Source organism: Clinocottus analis, unplaced genomic scaffold, assembly GCF_023055335.1.
Source record: "Clinocottus analis isolate CAN_PGR_092001 unplaced genomic scaffold, fCliAna1.0.p SCAF_18, whole genome shotgun sequence".
Lineage (NCBI taxonomy): Eukaryota > Metazoa > Chordata > Actinopteri > Perciformes > Cottidae > Clinocottus > Clinocottus analis.
In genome coordinates, this window is record NW_027175909.1 from 2,267,501 (window position 1) to 2,287,564 (window position 20,064).

Below are 20,064 nucleotides of genomic sequence, written 5' to 3' on the forward strand. Positions count from 1 at the left end.
CTTAACATGCCAGAGCTAGTTATTTGGACCATGTTTGAGTCAAGTCTCAAATCTTTGACACGTGCTTTCCAAAAAACAAGTTTTCGCGCTCAGTCAAAGCTACGATTACATTTACAATATATCACATAAAATACTTTTTTCTTTAGATTTGAAGGTCACCCTTTAAAGCTGCTTTTTCTGACATTTAAGACCACTAGTACCAGCAGGTGCCTATAATGAAACACAACGTAACTATAGGTACTGTGAATCTAGCATGTGACCTGACGGTCACATCTGATGCTTCCTGTTTGATGGGGTGTTCCTGAACGCACCAGCTCCTCCCACAGTATGAGGAACCATCGGAGGAGGAAGTTGTATTTCCATGTCACTCACTATAAAAAAAAAGGGCTTTATCTTTAAGTAGGTTTTATGTCATTTTTTTCAAAAGTAAATTGTCTGAGGCTAGGGTTAAACACACTTTAGCTTATGAAAAAGAATATGAGAAAGAAAAATGAACATGATATATTACGTTAATAAGCTTAATATATAGCACGTTCTTTTTCATAAGCTTTCTGTTGGAGGTTCAAAAAACCTGGCCGTACATACAGAGTATGAACAAAGACTGGAAACACCGGCTGTCAAGTTCTGTCAGCTGTTTAGTGCATTTCCCCACTTGAAAGGGATTGACCCATCCACTCGGATTTAACTGGACTTCACTCCAATGAAAAAAAACAACTTTTCCCTTTTTTATCTCCTTTTATTTTTGAGATTCAGTTCATGAAGTCGAAATTTTCCATTTCACTGAAAAAAAGCTCCCCTTTAGCAAAGCTCCCTTTCCGAGACTAAGGGTGAAAAACCTTAAATAAAACAGAAAAAAGCCACATTTCAGAAAGCACCCTTTGTATGAAATCAAAACACCCGTGCCATCAACCCACACACAAGCGACATTTCACCGCATCAGCTGTGCCTCCACCAACATGTTTACAAACAATTGACGCTGCCACACGTAGATGTGCTGCGGAGGTGCGCCGCGCGTTCCAGCGCACGCGTCATTCTATATGGTGGCCATCACCAACAAAGTGTTTCTCCCTTACCGGCTGCCTCTCCGTGTCTGCAGATGTGTCTGTTATTTCTGCACAGCGTCACGCTTCTCACGCTGTCAGATTTCTACTTTTCCCCGCAGCTACTTCCGGAGCCGATAGCTCCGCCCCCTTTTCCGGTGTCGGCAATAACGTTTCTAATTTCTGTTTATTATCTAGTCTACTTATTTATCTCCACATTATTTCTTTTTAATATATATACACACATATATATTTTACTATAATCTAAATTCCACGTTTGACTTCACACCGGCCCATCAGAGCAGACTGGGGAAACACAAACCATCACGGTAGAATCTGGTGAAGTGTGTCTGTCCATCTGTCCTTTACATCTCTTCAGACCTGTTCATCCGATCAACCTCATTGTTTGCAGGCCTATCGCTGAGGACTCAAGGTCGGGGGGTCGGAGTTGGACATGCAACAGGTTTAGTATCAATAAACAATAAGCAAACTATCAATAAGCACAAGTGGAAGCGGGGCTTCAGGGCTCTGAACGGGCACACAAAACTTCTTTATTCAAATCAACACTTTAAAGATACGTTCACAAACATGTAATTGCATGGATGTATCTCCTATACATTTAAATACAAACTAAAGTAGATACATACTTTAGAACTAGGACTACAAAGACAAATGTAGCTATTTTTGGACCGTAGCTACAGTCAAACAGATGAAACAGTACATGTTTAATCAAAAACTGAAAACTGTATAAACTTCATATTTAATTGTCTTCATAATAACTAGTTTATTATGTCTATTAATTGAAATGCATTGTCAGACTGCAGACAACTTAAATATAACATGTTTATTTGTGTGTATTTAACTCCTGTTGTTCTGCAAGAAGTCTATGAGAGTCTTGTTGTACTCCGCCACTTGTTGGGAGACGTTCGTGGCCACCGAGGCGTAGTCACTCTCCTGGGATTTAGAGGCAATGACTGATCCGCAAATTCAGGAAGAATAAAATCCCTGCTGTGACCAATAGTTGGCTTTTACAGGAACCAATCACATATCAGAACACTTATCTTTTTATCATTGGCTGTCGGCACTTTAACAAGATAAAAAAACATGAAGAAAAAAAAGACGAGGATTTCAGAAGGATACACTCTTTCATCACAAAGTTGTTCTGCTCCAAGTGTTGCCATTTCCTCTCAAGGTTAGCCAGCTAAAACAAAAAGCACAGACACCCCCATCACACAACGTACAATAAAGCAGCTTATAACCATGTAAAAGAATTGGATTGCCTTGATATCATAATAATGTGTGTACAAAAAATAAATATTTACACATTAAACAAACAAATGGCATGTACTTACTACACTTAAACATGTTGATAGCTACAGTTGTGCTGATATGGGGATGTGAAAGGCTCTGACCTGAGCATGAGTCTCATTTTCTTGCAGCGTGGTCTTCAGAGCTTCATATTTCTGGTTTATTTCCTCCAACAACTGTCTAAATGAATCCCGTCGCTGAGTCAGTAATACGCGGTTCTCCTGCAGTCTCTGCTCAAGAGCAACACACATTTGGTTAGCCTGCAGTTTAGCTGTCTTCAGCGCATCAGATTCAGACAGTATCATGAATCAACAGTTAAAGATTTTCACTGGTAAATAAGCCACCTTGAAAACACATAGAGCATGTGGAGCATGTGGAGCATGTGGAGCATGTGGAGCATGTGGCTGCATGCAGCGCTGCCACTTTCTCAGTTCTTGCTACTCTTGTTACCTTTTTCTTCTCCTCTGCTGTGTGCCTCAGTGTGTCCAGGTCTCGGTAGGTGACCAACTCAGACTCCATGGTACTGAGGCGCTCCTGCAGGGTGCTGAGCTCACCCGTGATCTTTCCCTCCAGCTGCTGCACCTTCTCCAGGTCCTGCTGCAGATGCTGAGACTCTGGGGGAGAGGGGGTCATTAAATGGGGGTATTACTTTACCAGGGCAAAGTGTGTGTGTGTATGTGTGTGTGTGTCTCTCTTACCAGTCGTCAGTCCTTTGGCAGTGCTCTCTGATTGGACCACCGCCGTCTCCTTACTGACCAGCACCTCCTGCATGTTTCTGAGCTCACTGGCAGTCACTGTATCCACTTGATGCAGCCGCAACATGTTCTACAAGCACAGGGATTGATACACACACTTAGCCTTCTCCATGTCTCCTTACCATCCTTTCCTTCCCTTCTCCCACTTCTTCCTCACCCTGCTGCAGTGCTCCAAGAGGGAGACGATGTTCTCTTGACTCAGGGTCATCTTGTCCAGGTCCTGAGCCCTGGACTCCTCGAATGACTCCAGGAACCCTGGAACACAGGAAGGAGTGTGTTACTACTCGCTGCACTTGATTATATACTGATGCTTGTATGTCAGGACACATCATGATCTGAAAGGATGCTGACTGCGCCACCTGGTGGTATTTTCCAAAACGGCACTTCAAAGTGTGTTCTTCCACATTATATTAATTTAATATAGAGAACATATAATTCTCTCATTACTTTGCTATGAATACCTGTTCCATGGTATTCATACCATGAATAACTGTTCCACAGAGACTATTATCATCTCCTAGGTTCTGCTAAATATAGCATCAATAGTAACACCCACAGTAGTGACACATAATTCATATCAGGTACTGAGTAAATCATGCTGGGATTTTTTAGATTGTCACTATGATCTAAGTCCACTCATATAAACTGTCAACTTACGGTCAATTTCCTCCTCTTTCCTCTTCAGCTCTTTGTATTTCTGCTGACACTCCCCTTATGGACGGATAAAAAAAACACTATTATACATAGAACAATATGATTATCAAATGCACACTTTATTTGATAGCACTGTCATAAACTTTGTGTGTACAAGTTTGGTAATATGCCCAAGAAAAGGCAACAAATAAAAAAATTATATATTTTTCAAAAGCAGGGGGAAAATTTATTTGCAATAGAGAAATAAAAAATCTAACGCTGCCAATGTTACCCTGAGCTTCCTCTGAGTCCTGCTCCAGCTGCCGGACCTCCTCTGTGATTTGTCTCATCCTGTCCCTGATCTCTGTAAGCCTGAAGACACAAAGATCACGACACAGAAGTTTATAATCAAATTGTTGTGGGGTCAAACGTCGCAGGGTGAGTGATAAAAAAAATGGTATCCATAAGCTATCTAAATTAGTTGATCAGGTTTCATAAATATGAAACCCTTCGTTTCAGCAAGTTGTTCTCCATCTAACTTCCAAGTGGATCCGTCTGTGAGGGCCAACTACTCCCCAACTTCATTTGACTTGACTTAATTCAAGTAATTTTAAAAAGAAACATTTTGGTGCAACAACAATGCAACAATACATACTGTCTTTCCATGCTGGCGATTTCCTGGTTGTCTTCCTTTACCTGGAAAACAGAACTGCAGCTTAAACAGATTCTTTCTAAAGCGACTCCTGCAGTCTGTGCATGATAGTCCGTCTCAACAAAATCATTCATCTGATCTCAAACGTGTCTGGCGTGTTTAACCTCAAAGTGGCAAGACTAAATGAAGACTTTCTGTGAAACCCAAATTATTATTTTGTATTATTTTTTTTGAATGCAGCCGATATCAGTTGAATAAAACATTGTTGCTGCTCGTTGACGCTGACCTGTTTGAATAATTGCTCTCTCTCCTCTTGGGGGGAGCTCAGGCTCTTGTGCTCCGCCTCCATGGCGTCGCGCTTCGCCTCCAGCACCGACAGAGTGTCGTGAAGCCGAACCACTTCCTGCTTTATGTGTGAGTTGGCCAGCTCCTGCACAGAGGAGGAGGGAAGGAAGGATAGCTCATACTCCTGCTGCTGCTGCTGTGGTTAAGTGGACTATTTTTATGCAGCGCCCTGTCACCTGAACCGACAAAGTGCTTCACATACACATTCATACATGAAGGATCAGTCATCGTCAGGACCAAAATGAGTACAAACAAACTATTTACTTTATCAAATAAAATATAATCATCAAGGAAAAGGCAGAACTGGTAAGTAAGCAACTGAATAAAATAACACCCTCTATCTCAGAGAAGTCACAGACTATTCCTTTATACGTCAAGGTAGATAGAATTGTGGGAAATCATTTTCTGGAGGAGGGGTCTTATTTGAACCCCACCCATTGGCTATACCATGGTTACGCCCTTGACCACGCATCAGTGGGATGTCACTGAAAAGCTATTTGCATTTACTTCACATGTGCACTTTTCTATTTCTTTATCTATTTCTGCTTCTTCTCTTCCTCTTTCGGTTCCTTATCGTCATGCCAATTACTCTGTCTCCCTACCTACGGTGGCCTTTAGGGTTCAGTTGAGCGAGTGTTTGTATATGTCTAAGTCTATGTAGATATGAAGGGTTCATGCAAAAGCAACAGAAACTCAGTGATTCTTAGTTTCGCCCTAAATCCTACACACTGCTACTTTAAATAATGATTCGGTATCCCTAAAGGCCTATGATCTCTATTTGTCTAACCTGCAGTGACATAACTATAAAAAGCTAAAACTTGATGGAAAATCTTTGGAAAAAGTTAGTCAATTATTTGTTAATCAGTCTATCCAGGTCCAGGTTATGTTTATTAATTGATTAAAGACATCATTAGAAATGATCTAAAGGTGTTAAATGACATTCTTCGTGGTATTAAATATGTCTTCAATTTAGGTTAGTGAACTCAGTAGTGAATACTGCCTTGATTATTTCCCCATCTATTGAATCCAACTCACAGCGTCGTAGTCCTCCTTCCTGGTTATCAGAATGTCCAGCTCCTCCTGGAGAACAGTTAGCTCCTACAACCATAAATACATGCAGATGAGGTAAGGAGAAGGACATCAAGTACTTCATTTCATGTGGTCCAAAAGATGACAACAGTGTAAAACTACAGCATGGGTAATATTAACCAACTATCACTGCAGTACCACAAAAACATTATAATAAGGGTTATAATAAAAGAGTATAATGTGACATTTTGTTCAGATGTGTAAATATCAATCTATATGTTACTGGTTATGAGTAAATTAAGATGACATTTATACAGTTTTCTTTAACAGGTTTTAAAGAATCACAAGAGCCCGGGCTCTCCCCAAGAGGAGAGAGAGCAATTATTCAAACAGGTCATCGTCAACGAGCATCAACAATATTTTATTAAACTGATATCAGCTGCCCTTCTTCATCCAACCCGGTACAAGTTCAATTGCTGGCAAAGTGAAGTGCACTGCCAATATCATGCAGACATTACACTGATAATCAATATATACCAGGAAAAGAGCAGGATTGCGACAATATTAAGCTAAAACTACATTAATACCTGGAGCAGTTCCTCATTGGCTGTTGTCATGGTGAAATACTTCTCTTGCTTCACGGCTGGCATCGCCTGGACGACCTCCTCAGCCACGTGCCGCTCCCTCCTGATCTCTTCTTCGATCGCCCTGATGGCCTCCTCTCTTCTGCATATAACAAACAGGGTGGAAAAGTTTTGGTTTTATTTTTTACTTTATTTAGACAATAGCATGGGAGGGGGGCCACATTCAAGCCCAGAGTAAGAATAAAGAAAAGATGCAGAGAGGAAGGAGGAGTTGCCAGATTGACAGTAACTGTATATTTATTATGTCACTGCTTCCTTTACCTTGTTCTCCTTTCCTTAGCATATCCGTCTCACTTCCTTTTCCTACATCCCTCTTACTTTCTTTCAAAGTACGCTCCTACCTTCTCTCCTTTCCTGACGACTTTCCTTCTCTCTTCTACTTCACATTATTCAAACCCCCTTTTTATTCTTCTCCTTTGCTTTCTATACTTCCATGTTCTATCTATGGTTAATACATTTTACAGTTTTGAAATACTTTAATTGTCAATAGTTATCAATATTCATTAACTTGCAGAATTATCTACACTTTGAGATGTTCAACAAGGCTGAAATATACTTCTAACCAAAGTAAGAAGGAAAGGAGGCGTGACTTCATCCACCAGAAATGTTTAGTGAGCAGAAACAATGTGTGTCAGCATACAGATTTTACGACAGGGAACAAAGTTCATGTGTTCTGCGAGCTGCATCACAGCTACAGGTGAATTTAAGTTCATCTACCTGCCCCTGGAAGTACAGGTAAGTGTCTTCAGTTGTTTCTCAGTTATAGCGAATAGTGACAGATAGGACAGACTCCTCTTGGGACCACACATATTTGGTTAAAAAAACAACAGTAGGGACAGCAACAGATGTACTGCATGCAGGTTGAAGGTTATTCAGCTGACAAATACAAAAGGTGCGCTTGTTCTTCACTGGACTTCCGTTCCAGGAAGTTCAAGGAGTTTGCTTTCTCCGACAGGTGTCCGGAACATAAGACTTAATCGCGTCATTGGGTTCTCTTTTAAAAAGAGACATAACACAAGTGATCAGAGTGAATATACATCTCTCTGATTACACACACACACACACACACACACACACACACACACACACACACACACACACACACACACACACACACACACACACACACACACACACACACACACACACACACACACACGACTCTAATGTCAAGTTTTACACTGAAACACGCAAGGAGATTGGTAACTCCATTTTATGTTCATAAGTGGTAATGAAAACCTCATGTCCGGGTCATAGTTTAATTCATGTTCCATGCCAACGTCCAGTCTCAAGTTATAACTTTACATAAGAGTTTTTTTACTATGTGATAGGTCTCCAAGTTAATAAAGAAAATTGAAAGAGTTCAAAAGTATGTCATCTTCAGGAGGATGTATTGAAAGAGCACCTTTGTGTGCAGCGTGTCCAGAATTCAAGTTTCAAACATTCTGAAACTTAACTAATGTTCAGAGCATGTGACGATGTTGACGTTAAGACAACCATGCACTCTGTTGCTATAATTAGCATGCTAACCAGCTAGACCCAACCCGTCCTGTTTTGTTACGCAGCTTACACAGAGTGAGTCTCTGTAGATTCTGGTCTGTCCTCAGTCCAGGATGAGAGGACGAAGCAGTAGAACAAACCACGATGGCTCGTCAGTTACACTATCTAATATATGGTCTGTGTGCATTTGTATTGGATTCAATCTAAAGTGGCAAAAACAAGAAATTAGCGTACACTCTCGCCTTGCCCTCTCTGCTGCCGAGTATGGCCTGTCAGCTCGGGGAGACCCTGTTCACCGTTAGCTTAAAATTCACGCAGAGCAAACTCCTCTGATCCCACACGTTCTGATCAGAACATGTTTTCTGCGCTGCGCCTGCTTGGTGCTGACATCTGAGCGGGCTTAACTAGCTTTGCTGCTGCTGGCTGCTGCTGGCTGACTGCTCTCTTCCTGATGAGATGGTCTCCTGGCCAGGGACGAGACGAAGGTTTTCCTGTTTCTGCCACTTCGGATTTAATGTAATTAACCAAATATCAAAGTGTATAGGACCGTACAGCCCCCGGTTAGTCAACATCTTGTTGATCTTTGCTCAGCTATCAGTTAATTTTTAAAAGTGATGACTGTAAATGTACATTGTATGGACCACGTAGTAGAGGGAAAATCCTTTTACATGGCCCAGTGTTTACATAACATTAAACATTCATATTAAACCTATGAGAAAAACACAAATTAGAGAGCTAAATATGCGGTGAAGCTGAACTCAAAGTGATCATGGAGGCAACTCAAAGGAAGGTTGGTTTGAAGGTCAGAGCTATCGGGCTCAGCATCCCAGGTAAAGAGTAGCATATTCTCCAAACAAAGTACGGATCACCCAGAGTGTTTTCTGTTTTCTCAGGGTAGGAAAATGGCGGGGGGGCGGCAAACTCTTCTACTGCTGTGGATGACTTCACTGGTAGCAATGACTATATATGGGAGTAAAGCTGAAGTTGTGGAAGAGGATCTACTGGTAGGACATTTCCTATTCTTTCGATTTGATTTCTATTTTTTGTTGGCACACAATGAAGATTCATTCGTTTGCATGCATTCAGAGCGTTTATCTGTTGTAATAAATGAACAAACTAACCATCGATCCATCAGCAGGTGAAGAACTTGAGTGTCATTCCTCATAGTTGCAACGGTTCCTCCATCACTAAACTGGTGCTTGAGGAGAGCCTGATTACTCTGAATGAGGCCGACAGGCGAGCCCTGGCTAGTTATCCCAGACTGGTAGAACTCCACCTTGATGGTAACCTGGTGACCAGTATACCAGCAAAGTACTTCTCTGTGGTACCACAACTGAGAGTGCTGTCTCTGTCCAGAAACAAAATCAACAGGTAAATACATGCGTACTTCCATTCTACTTCAAGTTTTAACACGTTTTGAGCACACTGTAAACGTTGCTGTGAGTATGTACTAGATTTGTTAGGTTATTGTGTCACATCAGATCAACTTGCATTTTGTGCTGCTCTAGATGTTTGAAAAAGAGGCTACATGTTTGTTACTGATTAGCCAGTAGGGTGAATGCATCACTGCTATGAGTATGACAGCATTTGTACTTCCACTGCTACAATAATTACTGCATTACTACTACTGGCTGTTACTGCAGCCTGGACCCAGAGTCTTTCTCTGGCCTAGATGACTTGACCGGACTGGACCTGTCCCACAACCTGCTGACAAGTCTCCAGACACAGCTGCTTAGACAACTGACTAATCTGCAGGTAACCCCCCCTCGGGATATTCAGGAGTCAAGCATTTGCCTTGTTCCAGGTAATTATTAGTCTATTAATCCCTCCCCCCCACCTGATCTTATTAGGTGCTGAAGCTACAAGGAAACCCCTGGAACTGCTCCTGTCTGCTGCTGAGCAGCATTGCAGAGGTCAAAGCAGTTGGACTTACCATTGGTAAACATGTCCTATCTGGGATTTTAAAGTTTCAGTATTAGAGCTGGCATTAGACCTCAGCCACTCTGGTTCAGATGCCTTAGTTCAGAGGGCCTGATCTGATCAAAGAATATTGATCTCCTCAACGCCTTAAAATAGCCCCTTTGAGTGTTTCCCAACATATTAAACTGGTTGTATGTATAAGAGACAGTTGAAATGTTATTCAAATTAATCAACTTAAATAGCTGACAGATTAATGCAAAGCGGTGCATGTTTAAAAAGCGGCTTAAGTGAATGCTCATTTCTGAAATGACTTGTATGTGTGTGGCTCTACAGGGGAGGAACCAATCACCTGTGCGTCCCCAGAAAAGCAGACTGGAAGAGATCTTTTGCAGGCTACAGCTGTGTGTTACCCATCACCACCATCTATCTTCACGACAGACCCACAGAAACCAAACTCCCAGAATTCTTTGGGCTCATCCACTATGCTGCAGACCACAATGATATCAAGCCAGAAACACAAGATCAACAAAGGTACGACTAAGAGAAATGTGGGTCATTTGACCTATTTTCTTGTCCTTTAACTTCTCGTATATGTGACTGTACAAATAGAACCTAACAAGATTAACAGAATGGTCTCCCCTCCCTGTCTCCTTGTCAAATCTAACTAGACCAGACCCCTGTTCTCGGAAACACGTGGAAGTTTGCGGCATGTGTTGCAGTCTTGGCACTAACCACCTCCGTGCTCATCGTATGTGCCATAAAGGGGCCTTCCCTATACAAGCTCTTTCACAACTACCGTCATCGCCGGCTGCGTCAAGAGGAGGAGGACGATGTTGTGTCAACAGTCTTCTCAGAGACAGGGAGATACGTGAACCATCAGACATTCACCTTCACACAAGAGCATGGGCAGATAGAGGAGGAGGACGGGTACTTTGAGGATCCATACGTCAGGAGCGAAGAGTACGGTGCAGGAGGGGAGACTTCAGCACAGCCGTAAAGAAGCATACGGCAGTTGGGGAATGTCTGACAAGACGAAGAGGAAGCCGCTGTCTACTCTCAAAACTGAAACTGTTTTAGGTTATTCATCATCTTTAGAGATCATGGCATTAATTTGTTGATTTGTGCCAACATTCTACAGATCAACTGTGTAACTGTAAAATGCTGCTAAGGTTGCTGAAACACATAACATCAAAATAAAAAAAAATACATTTCCTGAATTGATAAATCATTAAAAGGTAACTAAATACTAGCAGTGTGTTCTTTTTCACACTTTCTTCAATTTCAATTTAAGGAGTTACCATTGACTAAGTTTGTGTGCACAAAATATTATTTTTTTTGCTTTTATTCCTTATTCCAATCTTAAAATGGTCGGCATTGCAATATTTGGCTCGTTATTTTGTACACAACACACACAGCTGACCGGAAACAGGCCATGTGCTGGGTTTAAAAAATAAATTATATAATATATTATCGGCATATACCACATGTCTAAACCATGAAATGCTGCATTCAGAATAAGGCTCAATTAGGAACATACAAACGGAGTAAAAATATTGGTTGAACATTGGTGTGCATGCACACATAGCCATTGGATTATTTTTTAGAAAAGTCAATATTAAATATAAGCTTAAAAGCATAAATACCAATCATTATTCTTCACCCAGTGATCTCAAGCAGTAACTGTGTTGTTGAGAACAACCGGCAATAATCACAATCAAACGGCCAACAGATACTTACTCTCTCCTCTCAGTGAAGATGCTGTCAATGCTTTCAGCCTCGCTATCATTGTGGGCTTTTAACTGGGAGGGGAGAGAGGAAGAAAAACAAAAGGAATGAACGGGCATTATATCTATTATATTCAAAACAAGGCACAGTCGGTCTGCTTTTTAAGTCCAAAATCATCTCACGTGTCACACCTTTGACTTTTTTTAATGGCAGGCGGTGGAGTTACCATATTGTTGCTGACATGGCGTACTTACAATGTTGTAGTCTTTGATCATTTCCTCCATCTCGGTGTTGGTGTTGAGCTTGTCCACCAGCTGGAAAACCAAAAAGAATATGTTCAAACAATTAGGCTACGCAGATTATTTCCTGCCCGTTTGAGCTAATCTGTCAGTGTTTGTAGTCCCTACTTTTCTCTGCTAAAATTCAATATGCACTCACTACGTCAGCTCGATACACAAAGTGTCAGAATATTTGTTTTTGCAAGCAGTTGTTTGTCATATCCAGGATGTTGAATATTATTTTCCAGTGTCTACTCATTGAAAATAATGATCAACACTAGCTACAACTTCACTAGCCATTTACCATGTTGTAGTCAGCAAGCTGGCCGAGGAGATCCTTAATTTCTGTAGCCACGCCTTCGGCTCTAAAAAGGGGGAAACATGTTAGTTTGTTTTTGTATTCCGTAATACCTCTGTTAAGACTATAATTTTTTTCTATTCAAGAGTCCTCTTGAAGCCCTCGGGCTGTACCAAATGCCTTATTCTTTTACATTCAAAGCCTCTACTTTGTTTTTTGAATGACGCTTGCAAAAGTCGCTGAGTATTTCTTCTTATATTTATGAATATTTGAAGGCTGTGGAATGCAGTAGATCTAAATCAAATACAAGAACATGGTGTGTTTTTTTTATTTTTAGAATGCACAGTGGTAGGCACTAATTTGAAATAACATCACTCACCTCTTCTCGTAGGAGAGATAAACTGAATTCTCCTGATTGTAGTTGTCAATCTCTTTGTGGAGTTTGCTGGTCTCTGTGGTTAATTCATTGATCTTACTCCTAACCGCACAACAAGAAAAACGTTCACTTTGAAATGTGTACCAACAGGAAAGGTTGCCCTTCTGAAAACAGCATAGTGCTAAGCACTACCAATAAGGGCTTGACATATTTTACTAAAGAACTAATAGCAGCATGTGTTACCTAAGAAGGCCCAAGTAGTAGGACTTATCCAGAATCTGTCTCTGTGGTCCTTGTGGAAGAAGGAGGTGGAGAGAAAGGGAGGTGAGACTTAATATTTGTTGGCTCACTCAAAATGCCTGCCCTGACATAAAACCATAAAAGTACAAATCTATTGTTTAATAAAAAGTGCCAGCTGGAGCCACTTCAGACTAACCTTTCATGCCAGTCTTCATGCCACTGAGGCCCTGCTGGGTCACAGGCCTGTCTGTCACTTTGATCTGTGCAGAGAGAACTCCAGTGGTGGCGATGGGGCCCCTCATACCAGGATGGCTGCTTGTACCTGGAACCATCTGGATTGAGAATTGAGAATACAATTCCATGAGACTGGGTTTCCACCCCCTCATCTGAAGAAAGCCTCAGTGTTAAAAGTTACAGCTTATATACTGATACTGGCTAATAACAACTAGATCACACAAACACACACAAACACAAACCTTCCTTGATCTAAAAGCAGTTGGTTTGATGGTTACATTTGATAACAGGTCAACAAAAGCACGTGTACCTCAAAGCTAAAATGCAGCAAAGCTGTAGGTGACGTACCCCAGTTGCAACACGGATAGCTGTAGGTGGAGGGCGGACAGCAGTCGTGGGTCTTCCAGCGCCAGGCACCACAGATCCACTGCGGCTCAATGGGCGGCCAATGCTAGAGGGAGGCCGCTGACTCGCCATGCTTCTAAAAGCTAATATAACATATTAACATCTATAGTTAAAACAGTAACAAATCAAATATGTTGCTAATGGGTGGAAAAAATCCATACAGTCTAGAGGTGCAGCCACAGCAAAGTCCCTGTTACTGCTTTGGTGAGACTCACATTACGTCATGTTCGGAATCCGTAGATTCAGAACATTTTCTTTGCGTCTGAGGAGACTCCTTTACTTTGATACGTGTGCCCATTTTGTTATGGATATGGGGTAACACTCAGCTGAAACTATGTGGGAAGCTGTTTAAAAAACACAGTTTTGAGGCTTGTGAACCAAGATCAGTCTCACACACAAAAAAGACATCGTTGATACAAAATCAGAGCAGTTATAAAACAGGATTCCTGTGCCCGGTCCGGTGTGAGGTCCCGGGACAGATGTCCTATGTATACAGATTACATATATACACATTATGTATACAGATACAGCCCTCCGAGGCAAATTTAAATTAGTGATTTTGGGCTCTACGAAATTAATTGAATTGGCCTGTTCGTGTGATCCTATAGCTGTGTCTTTGAGTTCCTATGTGCTTTATGTTGCTGATAGTCATCTTCAAACACATTAAAAGGACAAAAGTTGACAATAAAAACCATAAGGCTGAATACAATAATCAAGTACAGTTAGCTGCCTAACGTTTGTTATGACTGTAACGTTACTGACTTCATAATTAATGACCGACGGCGTTAGCGTTAGCTATATTGCGTTCTTGTCAGTAAAAGGTTGACGTCGTCTGTTCGACTTAATGTAACGTGAACTCGAGATAAACTCTCTCTGTTTACCCGACGCTAGCCGTTAGCTACATTAGTCAGAGCTAACGTAACTCGAGCGCGACTCGTTGCCCCGGAACACGAGCAAGTTAAGCTAGCAAGTGTTTCGTACCTGAAAACAAACTCCTTCTTGCTCCTCGGTACTTTTCTTCCACAGTAGATGTTTCTTAACGTTCCAACCGGAAAACGATGTTTTGTTAGAAAGTTTACTTGAAATGGGAAAAACAGAGAATAGGTCAATTAACGCTAAAACTTCCAGCACTAGCGAGAGAGCCAGCAACCTGAGACGATGTTGACGTTGCCCTAGTAACGGTCTTCTTCTCCTGATATGCAGCAGGCGGGTAGCTTGTTGGAAAGTGTGCTCCTGCCCCCAGCGGCCAACATTAGAATTAAAGGCAGACCACATACCGGGATCGCTGAGTTCATCTTCTATGTAATGGAAACCAGATACCCAAAATCTTGTCCAATTGCATTCGGCCTATGACTAGAGAAGTTTATCGAGAAAACAAAAAAAATGCAAAGCACAATAATGTTGCAATAGTCGGATACATTTTCATTTTTTGTCCAATGCTTTTAGGACTTGTTTAAAAGCTAAGCCTGGCTTCGCATACTTTATAGTAAACTTCATAGTATGTACCATGCAGTTTCTATGAGATTATTTTTGTCTTTATAGATGGGACTAGTGCAGAGAGGGGTGTGGCCGTTCAGAGTGGGACTGAACACTGTTTGCTTGTTTATTTAAATTTCTACACGGAACTTCCTTGGGTCTCCAGAAATAGTCCGAAACAGAAAAAGATCAAACACAAACGAGAGTTTTAGTCCATTTTTATTTCATGTTTAATAATCACATCACTAATTAACAAGTAATCACAATGAACACTATTTTTTCCAAACCAAAAAAAAATAAAATTAATGAAGGAAAATAATAATAATACATCACAAAAAAGACAATGAGGTTCTGCAAATGACACAGTAAGTCTACCTAAGACATCCCGATGTTGTTTTTCAGCATGCCCTGTTTGTTAGTGAGTGTGACTCTTTCATGAGTGCAGTGGCGGCAGAAGAAGCTCTACAGAGGGTAGATTACCGAGGAGCATTTATTATACAAGCCAAACATCACTACTACGGTTAGTTAACCTCAGACAAGAATGCGTTAGGGTCACGGTGTGTGCGACCCCCCGTGCGTAGCGGCCAACATGTTTAATATGCATTACTTCCGAATGAACAACCCTACACATCAACCTCTGCACTTGAGGGTCTTGCTTGAACAATAGATTCCCTTTGCCCACTGTGATGTGCAGAGTCACATGTCTCAGGTGACCCCACGGAGAGGTTTACCAGGTAGGACAAACATTATCTTCATCTCTTAAGACTGGGCTTCAACAGTTAAAAGGAATCAAGCTCTATTTCCACCAATTCAACATTTCTAAAATCAAGCTGCCGTTACAGCGCTTAAAATAAAATGAGATTTTAAAGACTTTCTAAGTTGTAATGGGGTTCAAATCTCCTTGCGGAGGAACTCCAGGGACACGGTTTGTGTCGTAAATCAAAAGTATTGTCTGTCCGGCCTCGAGAGCTTGACCACGCCGAGGCGCCGGGAACACGACGATAAACACATATACTTGCGTTGCGTCTTTAGCACAATATATCTCAAAAGACAAATCTCAAAAGACATTATTTCACTTCAGAGGCCCCTTTCTGATGAAAAAGGTGGACCTTTTCAATTGTGTCGTGCTAATAATCAGAATGATAGTTGTAATAAAAACGCATCACCCCCAGAACTATTAAAGGTGCTGGACATGAAAGCTGGTCCGAGCCAAGAATCAAACTCCCAACTTGATGCTGCTGCTGTTTTGTTCTTTTTTTCTAGGGCCATGAAGAATGCATCGACAATAAAATATCTATTTACATCCGTGTGCAATCTCACAAGAAGCGGTGAGTGCAAACTTTGGAGCTAAACTGTGGTTGGGGTCAAGCACGAGGAGTGAATGGAGCTATGCGACAGCCACGCCAACAAAAAAAACAATTCAATTTTTTGATGACAGCTGCACTTTTTCCACAGAACTCGATCCTCAACCGGCAGTAAGGGTACTCAACGTCTGCATATGTGAATCGTCCACTTTCCGAAGACAGTAATTTATTGCCTATTTTGTCAAAAAACCTGGATTGATCTTAAAAGGCTTTTCTTTCTCTTCTATTCCATTTTTAAAGGATTCCAATATGAAACTAAATCGTGACTGGACCTAAATCTAACTGTGTTTCATGATTGAATAGTAATGAGGGCACTGTAATTCAGTTTATTGCTCTATTCATGTCATCGCGCAAAATGTCATTCATTGAGCTACTTAGATCACGTGTTCAACCGTGTAATCAAATAGCAAACATCCATCACAGTGAGACCTCTTGAAAATATTAAAGCATTAAGGTGCAATTTAGTTCCGTCAAAGCTTCTTTAGGGATCATTGCCAAAGTGACTATTTGAACAGAAAACGTCAGGAGTGTTCCAGGTAGAGGGCGGTCAACGGGACTTTGGTCTTCAAAGTTAATTGTAAATAAGTCAATTCTGCAAAGGCGTTCGCCATTATCACCCTTGCTTTTCGTTACTCATCATAATTGTAGTTAAGATGAGGAAACCCAAAGAAAACGGTCAGTTTAATAATCTTTCAGATGATAGAACTGCGTTCTACTTAGTTTAAGTCTCATACGGCTGCCTGTATTTAGAGAATACTAAATATGTGAGACCTTTGTCTTCTTCTGTTAAAGTGACAACGAGTGACAACCCCACAGAGAATAGTCTCAACACCTCTGTCATTAACACATGTTCAAAAGAAAGCTTCTGAAAAAGTATGCTCCCCTGCCTAGCACCAAACATCCGACAGACAAAGCTACGTATTTACCTCAGGAGTTGGTGGATACCAAGCCAGATGAGGGGGAATATTGGACTTACACTTACTTTCACAAGGGTGGACAAAGACACCACTCCAAAGCAATGCTTATGCTACTTCCAGGATGTGGATGCAGGATGAATGTGTGCTAACAAGTTTGCCTTTACAACAACCTATTTGGGCTGCTTTGCCACGTTTAAGGTTCATATTTTTTCGGGGGAGTCTTTCCTTTTCTGATGAGAGGGTCCAAAGACAGAAGATGACGTATGTTGTACAGATTGTAGACCACTCTGATATAAAAAAATAAAGATTGAATTCGAAGTGGCCCCCACAAAAACGTTACGCAGGTTTAAGATGTTCTTAAAAATATGTTTCAATTTTAGTAGCGAAACTAATATTAAAACATTCTTAGCCCCTTTTTACAGAACTGTACTTAGAACTGAGTGAGGAAGTGATGGCTGATAGGTTAACGAGAAGCAGAATCAATTTAAAGAAGAATCTGAACTTTTTGTCATTTTTGTATGCCACTGTGTATACAAATCTGAAGCTAGCTCCAAGCGGTAGAATTAATGAGGTGCAACAAGATCCATCGGAAACCAAGACTTCCTGTCCGTGGTAAAAGTCATAGTTTGCGTAATGACACATCGACCGTTCAGGATTGCCCCCGAGATATACATATGGTACCAAACCACAACACATGGCGTTATGATGCACAGAGGCTGATATCATATAATCTGGCCATGCATTATAAAGGCAATTGGAGGCAACCGTTGAATACATTGCTACAAGAGAAGAGTATAAAGCCACACCATGTTCCACTGCTAATACTCCAACAATAATAAAGTGTTTGAGACACACACATCAGAGATGTTTTCAGCTACGGCCACACCACATGCTACCACAACCCTCATAGAGACGCAAGTTGGATTTAACAGCGTCTCTACTGTAGCTACTTACACTGTTCCATTTTAATAAACTTCCAGGTTCCTCCACGTGTTTAGCCTCCCTCCCCCATAGGAGCAACACCATGCCTCTCACTTTCTCCCTCCCTGTGAATATCTTTGCTGTGTGTTTACAAAAAACCTGTGCGTGATTCCAAAACTTTCTGAGTAATGTCGCAGTTAAAAGACCGCCCGCTGTATTGCTCGCGCGCAAAGAAATGTACAATAAATAAATAAAACCTATTAAAAATCAAGGAACTAGGAGGAACGAAAGAAGAAAACGAGAGAGAGACAGAAATAATATCCGAACAAAACACCAAAGCTCATTTTTACACAATTTTTGTCACTCGAACACACCATCACAAACACAGAGAATAAAGAGTTAAACAGCCTAAAATTGTTCAAACATCCTACTTGTTGTCTAGCGTTGTTTTTGTTTTGTTTGTTTGTCAGTTTGTTTATGGTTAGCTATAGTGAGGGCGATGAAGCGGATGAGATGCACGAAGAATTACTGTGATGTCACTGAAGCGGAGGCAAAGCGGTCATCGGGAAACAATCGGCCCCTGGCGTCACAAGGAAAAAGAAAACTAGGCATTTGACAGAAGCTGTGATGAAATCGGGAGGTGGAGGGGGTTACCACGCTGGGATCACGGCTTATTGTGTGTGGGAGATGAGATGGTTCAAGAGGGGGGTGTCAGGGTACGCCACCAGAGGATCAGAGTGGAACCAACTGATTACAGAAACCAAATATGTTAGAAAAAAAACTTTTACTCCACATAGAGTCCCAAGCTTTCATTTCAGCCAAACATAGAGGGGTGGGGTTGCTATAGCGCATGATGATGAGAGAAGAGGCTTGATAACATAAAGTCGGTACCAGAATGGCTGGTTAAAAAATGTGGGATGATTTAGGATGAAAGGGGCTCTCTTGGCTTGATGGGGGGAAAGAAGGGTGGAGATCCCTTGAAGGAGCTGCTCTCGCCCCGCTGAAGATGCATCAAGGAGGTGCAGAGGGGGAGCTGGCAGGCACGTGGGAACCGAAAGACTTGCTGAGGGAGACACTGCGGGGAGCTGGCGGGGTAGTGGTGGTTGTGGTTTCGGTGTAGGCAGGGTTTGTTGTCGTCGTCATAGGGAGGGGGGGGTCGGCCAGGTGATGATGTCGGTGTCGTGGTCCGTGCGAGAGCGAGCATTCTCGCGGAAGTTGAGCTTGAAAGACTTAATCTGCGGCAGAAAGGTTGAGAGAAAAAAAAAGGGGAGGGAGGGGGTAAGGGAGAAAGAAAAAAACACAGGCAGGAAAAGGCAGAGGTGATGATGCGGGGAGGGGGGGGGGGGAGGTTGAGATGAGGAGGGAAGAGGGATAGAAGAATTAGATGCCTGCAAGATAAGAAGTTAGGAGACGACGGTGTGATCAGGTGCTTTGGACGGCAGACAACATGATGGACACAGACAAACACAGAGACAGTTCTTTAGCCATGGCGGCGTGTACTTTACTATACTGAATTCTACATTTCAGCTTGTTTCCCGGCAAAAGGGTTTTGCTTGGCTTCATCAGCTTTTACCCGAGCATCCCGACAGCAAATGGGGCCGGCACAAACACACACACGAAAACGTACTTGTCTCAGGGATGTGCGAGTCCAGAGCCTGGGGCTCCCGGAGGCCCTCACTATCGCCGGCAGCACCCTCCTTCAGCCCGTTCTCCTGGGTGGCAGAGATCTCTGCCTGCCCCAGCTCGGGGCCACTCAGGGGGGTCCCGCTCCCTTCTGTTGTCTCCTGGGCATTCTCAGCCTAGAAACCCAAAGTAGGCCATGTCAAGCAGGCATTTGATTAAAAAAAATGATGATCCATCTGTCAATCAAACTCCTCACAGAGAGCTGTTTGGGCCGTGCTCTAGCTTAGCGGCAGAAACTCAAAACCTCGACAAGATAGATTTTCGTGTCTCACGTGATCCTGCGATCCTCGCGTTAACTCGTGAAACTGTTGTCAACCAGGA

At 42.0% G+C, this 20,064-nt stretch overlaps 3 protein-coding genes across 11 annotated transcripts in view; 1 reads left to right on the forward strand and 2 right to left on the reverse strand.

Annotated features, from left to right (window-relative positions):
- Positions 1 to 1,869: 1,869 nt before the first annotated feature.
- Positions 1,870 to 14,557, reverse strand: ift74 (intraflagellar transport 74). 2 transcript variants are annotated; one of them, XM_068582050.1, is made up of 21 exons: positions 14,364 to 14,557; positions 13,598 to 13,726; positions 13,326 to 13,465; positions 12,940 to 13,075; positions 12,747 to 12,795; positions 12,507 to 12,605; positions 12,134 to 12,194; positions 11,806 to 11,865; positions 11,564 to 11,625; positions 6,350 to 6,488; positions 5,769 to 5,831; positions 4,675 to 4,818; positions 4,392 to 4,432; positions 4,029 to 4,108; positions 3,761 to 3,814; positions 3,261 to 3,358; positions 3,047 to 3,173; positions 2,799 to 2,962; positions 2,453 to 2,578; positions 2,181 to 2,241; positions 1,870 to 2,014 (listed from the first exon to the last, which is right to left on the reverse strand). In XM_068582050.1, exons 3-21 carry the CDS (start codon positions 13,452 to 13,454, stop codon positions 1,899 to 1,901), a joined length of 1,809 nt encoding a protein of 602 aa, XP_068438151.1. In that variant the 5' UTR covers positions 13,455 to 13,465; positions 13,598 to 13,726; positions 14,364 to 14,557; the 3' UTR covers positions 1,870 to 1,898. The 2 variants fall into 2 exon arrangements, with proteins under 2 accessions (XP_068438151.1, XP_068438150.1); XM_068582049.1 differs by lacking the exon at positions 13,598 to 13,726.
- LOC137788896 (leucine-rich repeat-containing protein 19-like) lies at positions 8,008 to 10,924 on the forward strand. Its single transcript, XM_068582051.1, has 7 exons — positions 8,008 to 8,081; positions 8,800 to 8,910; positions 9,042 to 9,277; positions 9,550 to 9,661; positions 9,757 to 9,844; positions 10,160 to 10,357; positions 10,495 to 10,924. Exons 1-7 carry the CDS (start codon positions 8,079 to 8,081, stop codon positions 10,821 to 10,823), a joined length of 1,077 nt encoding a protein of 358 aa, XP_068438152.1. The 5' UTR covers positions 8,008 to 8,078; the 3' UTR covers positions 10,824 to 10,924.
- A 509-nt stretch (positions 14,558 to 15,066) lies between the features above and the next one.
- Positions 15,067 to 20,064, reverse strand: part of LOC137788936 (microtubule-associated protein 4) — a 92,274-nt gene continuing 87,276 nt past the window's right edge. For all 8 annotated transcript variants that reach the window (XM_068582125.1, XM_068582124.1, XM_068582127.1 and 5 more), the window contains 2 exons: positions 19,688 to 19,859; positions 15,067 to 19,295 (listed from right to left, as the gene is read on the reverse strand). In XM_068582125.1, coding sequence (XP_068438226.1) covers positions 19,291 to 19,295; positions 19,688 to 19,859 — 177 coding nt within the window. In that variant the 3' untranslated portion in view covers positions 15,067 to 19,290. The remainder of the gene's footprint in view (positions 19,296 to 19,687; positions 19,860 to 20,064) is intronic.